Source organism: Trifolium pratense, linkage group LG2 (assembly GCF_020283565.1).
Source record: "Trifolium pratense cultivar HEN17-A07 linkage group LG2, ARS_RC_1.1, whole genome shotgun sequence".
Taxonomy (NCBI): Eukaryota; Viridiplantae; Streptophyta; class Magnoliopsida; order Fabales; family Fabaceae; genus Trifolium; species Trifolium pratense.
In genome coordinates, this window is record NC_060060.1 from 3,094,193 (window position 1) to 3,101,729 (window position 7,537).

General features: G+C 35.5%; 1 protein-coding gene and 1 pseudogene across 2 annotated transcripts; both read right to left on the reverse strand.

The window, feature by feature from the left end:
- Positions 1–39: 39 nt before the first annotated feature.
- LOC123906980 (disease resistance protein RUN1-like) lies at positions 40–6,907 on the reverse strand. Of its 2 annotated transcripts, XM_045957025.1 has the most exons (6): positions 6,278–6,907; positions 4,410–5,812; positions 2,391–3,768; positions 1,958–2,233; positions 900–1,709; positions 40–757 (listed from the first exon to the last, which is right to left on the reverse strand). In XM_045957025.1, exons 2-6 carry the CDS (start codon positions 4,973–4,975, stop codon positions 164–166), a joined length of 3,624 nt encoding a protein of 1,207 aa, XP_045812981.1. In that variant the 5' UTR covers positions 4,976–5,812; positions 6,278–6,907; the 3' UTR covers positions 40–163. The 2 variants fall into 2 exon arrangements, with proteins under 2 accessions (XP_045812981.1, XP_045812980.1); XM_045957024.1 differs by having other exon boundaries at positions 4,410–6,846.
- LOC123910009 lies at positions 6,347–7,001 on the reverse strand (annotated as a pseudogene).
- Between the last annotated feature and the right edge of the window lie 536 nt (positions 7,002–7,537).

Below are 7,537 nucleotides of genomic sequence, written 5' to 3' on the forward strand. Positions count from 1 at the left end.
CTTGATGAGTGTATATATGAACAATTCCAGGGTTTTGAGTGGGATTGTTGGAAGAGTCTGATATTTATATTTTCAACTAAAAAGTCATGCAAAATCCATTCCATAAAAGAATCGATTAAAATCCATAGATTATTTAGAATCAAGCTCGAGGCCAACTTGACTTTCACCTGCACTCCACTAATTTATGCACCAAATCTGTAATCCACTGTCTGAAACTATATTTGATCAATCCACAACAACTAGCAGCGCTGCCATTTTCATCCACGAGTTCCACTGGTGGAGAGCTTGTCCACACAATGCCTTCATTATCATCACCACTGTAAACAATATCATTTTTTTCTTGTTCTTGACATTTCTCAATTTTTTCTCCAATTGGTTCATCATATACAAGATAAACTATTGTTTCCTTCACAACAAAACTGTTCTCAAAAACAACAACAACCTCTACTTTATTACCAGGTTCTATACTTGAGACTACCCTCTCGCCATCCTCATCTTCAAAAGAGACTAACGCCTCTCTCTTATAGAGTTGAATGGTGGCCTTGGTGTAATTTTTTACCAACACATTTTTAAGGCCATCTGAGGCTATGTTATCAGGTGTTGAAGAATATATAACACACACTATTGTCTTCAAGTTACGCCCTTGCACCCGAGGGACTTCAAAAATTACAGAAGAACCTTTGAAATTGAAGGTCAGCCAATCTGGATAACTATCACCGGGGAGCAATTGACCACCACACCCTTTGACAGCCATATTCTGTAAGAGTTAAAATAGGCTCAAGATTAAAACAATATGCATCTGCTACATTCGTATGGGCTAAAGTTTTTGTTAATTTGAATATAATATTCGATGAGTTCATAATATATACATGTAAGAGGTAGAGAGTTCAATGTGAAACCTGTAAAATGATGTCTTTCAGAATCTTAGTGACTTGGCAATTCATTCCAATTTGAATAAACAGAGATTTCACATTCGATACTTGACTGTAGCATTGAATTAGTGTAGAAGTTTTCACATTCGAAACTTGTGAAGTATCAGTTGATTCCAACTCTTCAGAATTTGAGGCATATAAGGCATCCAGAATTATTTTTGTGTCTCGAGAAAGTTGAAGTTCTGAGTCGCACTCCACCAAAAGACATCGAAGCCATTGAAGGTAATTGGATATAGATGATAGTTCATGAGAACTACTATTTTGTACATCTAAAGGAACAAGAGATGAAATGCCAGCAGGTGATTGAAATGGAGATGGGAGATTATTTGTCGGTGACATCCAAGACCAAATGATAGCTGGAAACACATCATGTGAGAATCCTTCATAACCGCACAAAGAAATATATCCAATGCTTTTCGACCTTACTACTGAAAAGGGAACTCGTGCTATTGCCGTATTATTTGCAATTAGGGTGGTTAAAGATTTCATATCTTCTAACTCATCTTCCAACTTGTCAATCTTTAAACACCCAGAAAGAATAAGGGTGTTCAAAGATTTTAACTTGTATATGCTTCTTGGGAGGGTCCGTATGTTAATACAGTCTTCCAAATTTATCAGAAGGACTTCATTGAGATGTCCAATGCTAGGAGAAATCTCAGACAGCATTGGACAATCAGTGAGTATTAGCTTTTCAAGATTAGGCATGTTCGAAAAGTCTGGGGTCTGTCTCAGGGAATGAGAATGACTAAGGTTTAGAATTTTCAACTTCTCCATCCTCTGCGAGTGGAAGAAAATACAATGTATCACTAACCTTGATAATGGAAAGTAAAATATTTACATCATTGCATTTTTGTGTCATTTTCCTTAATACATTCATTTGGTGTTGCTTTTGCAAAATATATACGTATTATGCGTAGTGTGTACAACCTTACTTGAAAAGGATCTATTCTATAGGGTCATACAACTGGACCAAAATTAGAAATACCTACAAAAACAAAGATGAAAAATGAAATATAAATTAATACCTGAGCCTTTATCCATAGAAATTCGACATTGCTGTTAACTAACTCAATGGAAACTAAATTTCCTAGATAAAAGCTTGTAGGTATGCATGTTAAAGGAAATCCATTCCAAGAAATCCATCTCAAATTTCTTGAAAGGTATTCAAAATCCCCATCAAGTTGTACTCCAACAAGTTGAAGCAATCTCAGCCTTGTCATATTTTTAAATGCTTTTGTAGTAAAACATTTTGCATCAGCTTTTTGCAACTTCAACGTCAGTCCTTCAACAACTTTTGTTCCCTGTGAAATATGATTCACGGTCAAATTAATTTTCAAATCACAACTAAAATATGAATGTTAAAAATGTATAACTCATAAATTTTTGTTTCATTTCCTATATCTTTAGATATTATAAAGTTTAATAAGAAAAAAATAAAAACGTAAATGAAGTAATTACCGTTTGTTCTGATAATACATCAAGTACGTCCTTACTAAACCATAACCTGCTACGCTCCTCAGGATCCTTTGGTGATTTCTCACGAATGATTTCTCTTCCCATATCACGCAACAAATCATGCATTCCAAGCCTGTTCATATCATCAACAGTCACAAGGCTACGCTCGACAAGAACATTTATTCCAATTTCTGCATAAAGTTCACACCCATTTAATATATGTATAACATCATTCCTGACCATTCCTATAAAGAAACAAGCTATGTCAAGAAATATTTCTTTCTCAGTGTCATCATTTAAAGCATCATAGCTTATTTTTAACTTCTTATGTACTTGATCATTAGGAATTTTTTTGAGTTTTTCCAACACACTCTCCCATTCTGTTATCCCCCTATCAAACAAATATGAACCAAGGACTTCAAGAGCTAGCGGCAATCCCCCGGAATAATCCACTACGTTTCTTGAAATTTCAGCAAAATCTACATTGGGGCTCGCTTGTTTGAAAGCATGCCAACTAAAAAGCTCAATTGCTTCACTTTCACCCATTTCTTTCATTGTATATACTTGATCAACTCTATTCCCTCTAAGAATATGCATATCTCTAGTTGTGATAATTATTCTACTACCCGAACCAAACCACTGACGACTTCCACACAAAGCATTCAACTGATCCAATGTATTCACATCATCAAGTACAAGAAGTACTTTTTTATGGTAGAGTCTATCCTTTAACTTATTTTTTCCTTCCTCAATGCTTTGTATCTTGTTCGTAGTTTCTTTGCAAATATCAAAGAGAATTCGTTCTTGTAAAGACACTTGTCCAATATTTTGCTCCCAAGCTTCCCGAATATTTGCAAGGAAGCTCCTACCATCAAAGTTGCGGCCAATTTTATTGAAAATGGCTTTTGCAATGGTGGTTTTGCCAATGCCTCCCATACCCCACATCCCTATTAGTAGAACATCCTTTGATTGCAGGTTTGGAGCTTGCATTTGTTGGAACTGTTGCTGTTGAACTGGAGCTTGCACTGGTTGGAACTGTTGCTGTTGAACCAAAGCTTGCATTGGTTGGAACTGTAGCGGATGAAACGGAGCTTGCACTGGTTGGAACTGTAGCGGCTGAACTGGAGCTTGCATTGGTTGGACGTGCAGCGGTTGAAGCGGAGCTTGCCCCGGTTGGAACTGTAACAGTTGAATCGGAGCTTGCATTTGTTGAAACTGTAGCAGTTCACTAGTGTGTTGCGGTATTCTTTTCTCTAGCAGTTGAATCATATCTTCCACTCGAGGTTCAACACCCACTGGATTATTAGCCACAAACAAGTCTGTCTTGTTTAGCAAGCGCACAACTTTTTCAACAATATCCTTGATAGCCTCACTTTCGTTCCTGTTTAAAAACCCAAATAAAGGATCATATAGAAACACACACACATGCATACATATATCATTGAATATATGTGCATACATATAGGTATGTACTTATGTGTCAAAAGTGTCAGTTGTGTTATTTTGACATGCAATTTGTTGACACCATACAGACATGGTATATTTGAATCAGTTCAAATGCAAAGTTAATTAAGTTCGGTAGATGTTTAATAAATATCATGTAAAATGGAAGACAATGATATTTGGACACGACAATGCTTATAAAAAAAAATGTTCATTTACTTATTACATATGGTTAATGAGTTACAACACCTTGTGATATTTATTAACCATCTACTGAACATAATTAACATGTTTGAATTATGTTAACCATGTAATAAAGAAATGAACATTGTTTTATATCAAAATATCATGGTGTTCAAATATACAAGATATCATTTGTCAAAAGAAACAATATACAGGATATCAATTAAACGTAATTAACAATGTATTTGAACTACATTAACGGTATAATAAGTGATGCAAAGTGCTCATGTATCAGTGTCAAAGTAGCATTTTTTCAAAAGTAAGGGGAATTTTGATCATAAATATTAAGTTTTTTTCCCCTTTTTAAAATGATTTGCTAGAATTGAATTGCATTACCTGGAATTTAGTACGACAAACCCTGCAAAGCCTGCTACCTCATGAAGCGCCGCTGTCCAACTCCGTTCTTGCTCCAGATTCAGCGATCCAGATTTAAAGTTTAACACTTTGAAAAGTCCTTTCATATTTGAAAGTCTAGTCAAGAGACTTTGAAATGCTCTACCAAACTCACCATTTTGGTGACGGACTTCCGAAGGATCTACACCGTAAAACACTGGCAAAATAACCTGTCCTGTTGATTTGGAACACTCCATTATCTTCACCAACTCGTCCAGACACCAACGCGAATCTGCATAATTCTTTGAGAAAACAATCACGGCAATTTGTGATTGTTCAATTGCTCTACTTATTGATGTTGAAATGATATCTCCTCTTTGAAGCGAATCATCGTCCCTAAAAACTTTAATTCCAGCATTTAGAAGAGAAGTGTTAAGATGTGAAGTGAAGGAAACACGTGTGTCTTCGCCCCTGAAACTTAAGAACACGTCATGGATCCTTATTGTTTTCGATGGATTCTTTGTGTATGTGTCATTTAGAAGATTGGGGAAGCTAAAGGAAGAAGACATGGATGGTTGAGAGGGAACTAATTAATTATTGAAACAGAAAATTATATGACAGAAAAGTGAAGTGTGCAGAAGAAAGAAAGAAACAAACAGAATGCAGCAGGGGAAAGATTAGAGAAGAGTAATGTAGTGTGAAAGTGTGTGTGTGAAGCAGAATTATTTGATGTGTCGGGTCCACATTAGTTGTCAACAGCATACCAACCAATACCCATAAATATCTCCTTCAACTTTTAAATATGTACAGTATATTTGGTAATAAAAAAAATCTCCTGTCACAATAGTCACAACTCAATGCATCAAAGTCACAGAAACATACATAAATGTATCTTTTGTTAGTCATTTTGTATTTGAATGTATTTTTCCTCAATTAGTTTAGTACTCAAAACACTATTTACTCTAATCATTGTTATTTACATAATCTATTAGGAACTTGATTGCAGACTGCTAGACTTTTCATTAGATAGCATACAAATGATCAGCCCCTAAAATTTGATATTTATGCTCTAAACTTTCCATAGATAAAGTTCCTCATAAAAGATACGACTACAAACAAAGCTGTTCTTATCTGGTACGTGACTTTTGTCCATTTTTCTGCCAATTGGTTTATCATATATGAGACAAACTGCTGTCTTCTTCACAATGAAACTGTTCCCTAAAACAAGAAGATTGCATATTATAGTAGAAGATGGACAAGGCTTCCGGCTTACCTCCTCTATTAAAAGGAATGCACTTTCAAGAAATTGAGGTAACTTTTCCATCAACAACTAAATTCTTCATCTTCATGAAGGAATAAAACTAGCAGTATGGTGTCTCCAAAAGATTATACTTGTCATACAGTGTCTGGCATAAGAAAACATTCAGCACAGAATTGCAACATCATCAAGCAAAAAGGTCAAGAGAATATCTACTTTATGCACTGCCACATGACATAATTGTCAAGGTTCTCTTCAAAATTGGGGGGTTCATGCCCTAAACAGTATGCATGATCTGAATATTACTTGCCGGCTAGAGTGGCTTACATGCTACATATGCAAGCCAAATAATTTTTGGCGTCCGAAAATGCACTTCTAAAATTGGTAACATGTATTCTTGTGTTGCCTAGGTACGGGTACGATACCCGATATGAGTGCGGATACGTGATACGGCATTTTGAAAAAATTTAAGATACGGGTACGTTAATGCAGAGTATCAAAATAAGTATATTTTGAGTGAATTTGTCCACCACCTCAACTATTTTCATCAAAAGCAAGATAAATAATTAAATGTAATAAAAAATTAAAACATTTTATGCTATTTTTAAACCACCTGCACATTTTTGTCGTATCCACGACTCCGAATCAATCAAATGGATTTTGATTTGTAAGTACGCAGCGACTACCATGCAAGTATCCGGTACTGGTGCGCGTATCCGGTACCTCGAAGTGCCTTTCTCCAGCTCAACTCAGAATCCAGCGACTCATCTTCCTCCTTCTTTGAAAGGGATTCGTCTTCCTCCTTTGAAATTCTATTCAAGAGATTCTGAAATGCTTTGCCAAACATATCTTTTTGGTGACGTATTTCTGCGGGATCTACATCATAGAATACCGGCAAAACTATCTGCCCCATGGTTCTCTGACTGACACTTCATTATCTTTACCAACTCATCTAGACACCATCTCGAATCTGCATAATTTCTTGAAAAAACAATCACAGAAATTTGAGACTCCTCAATTGCTTTAAGTAATGATGTTGAAATTTGATCTCCTCTTTGAAGCGAATCATCGTCTTTAAAAACGTTAACTCCAGCATTATGAAGTGAAGCATAGAGATGTGAAGTGAATGATGCACGTGTATCTTCCCCTCTAAAACTTATGAACACTTCCTAAAGTTTATTTTCTATGGAAAGCACAACCTTCCTCTTATATTTATCCTCCAGTTCATCTCGCATCTTGTCGGGGTCCACTTTTCCAACAATCGTTAGTCTATTACTAGATACATCAGCTTCAGCGCTCTCCACAACTACGTATGTGTTTGGTTTTACGGTGGACATAATTGATTTTGACAGAATTGAGTTTGATAGAATTGAGTTTGACTTAATTGATTTATGTTTGGATATAATCATATAAAAGTGAGTTGAACAAAGAATTTGAGTGTACAAATCAATTCTAGAATCAGAAGCTACGATTTCTAGCTTCAAGTAGAATCAATTCTGGAGGCAGAATCAATTCTAATTTTGAGAAACCAAACAAGCCAGAATCAATTCTATACGTCTAGAATCAATTATGGCGGCTCCAGAATTGAAGCCAAACATACACTACATCAACAACAAAATCAATTAACACCACTAAGCCAGAGGGGTTTGGGTAGTACTCCCTCCGTCCCGAATTATAAGAGAAAATAAAAAAATCACACTTATTAAGAAAAAGTAAAACATGAGAATTTGAAATATGTTTTTGTGGGTTTTTCTTGAAATAAGTTGCATAGGAAGATGTAAAACCAATTTTTATTGGTGGTTGTTTATTGAAAAAATGGTAGAGAGAGAAAATTAAATGCAATTTGCATTTAATTTTATGAGAATAAGGGAAA

Coding starts and splice junctions, on each gene's coding strand:
- LOC123906980 (XM_045957025.1), bottom strand. CDS start 4,975: ATGTCTTCTTCCTTTAGCTTCCCCAATCTTCTAAATGACACATACACA. Junction 2,234..2,390: donor ATGTATTATCAGAACAAACG/GTAATTACTTCA, acceptor CATATTTCACAG/GGAACAAAAGTTGTTGAAGG. Junction 758..899: donor TGAAAGACATCATTTTACAG/GTTTCACATTGA, acceptor TAACTCTTACAG/AATATGGCTGTCAAAGGGTG.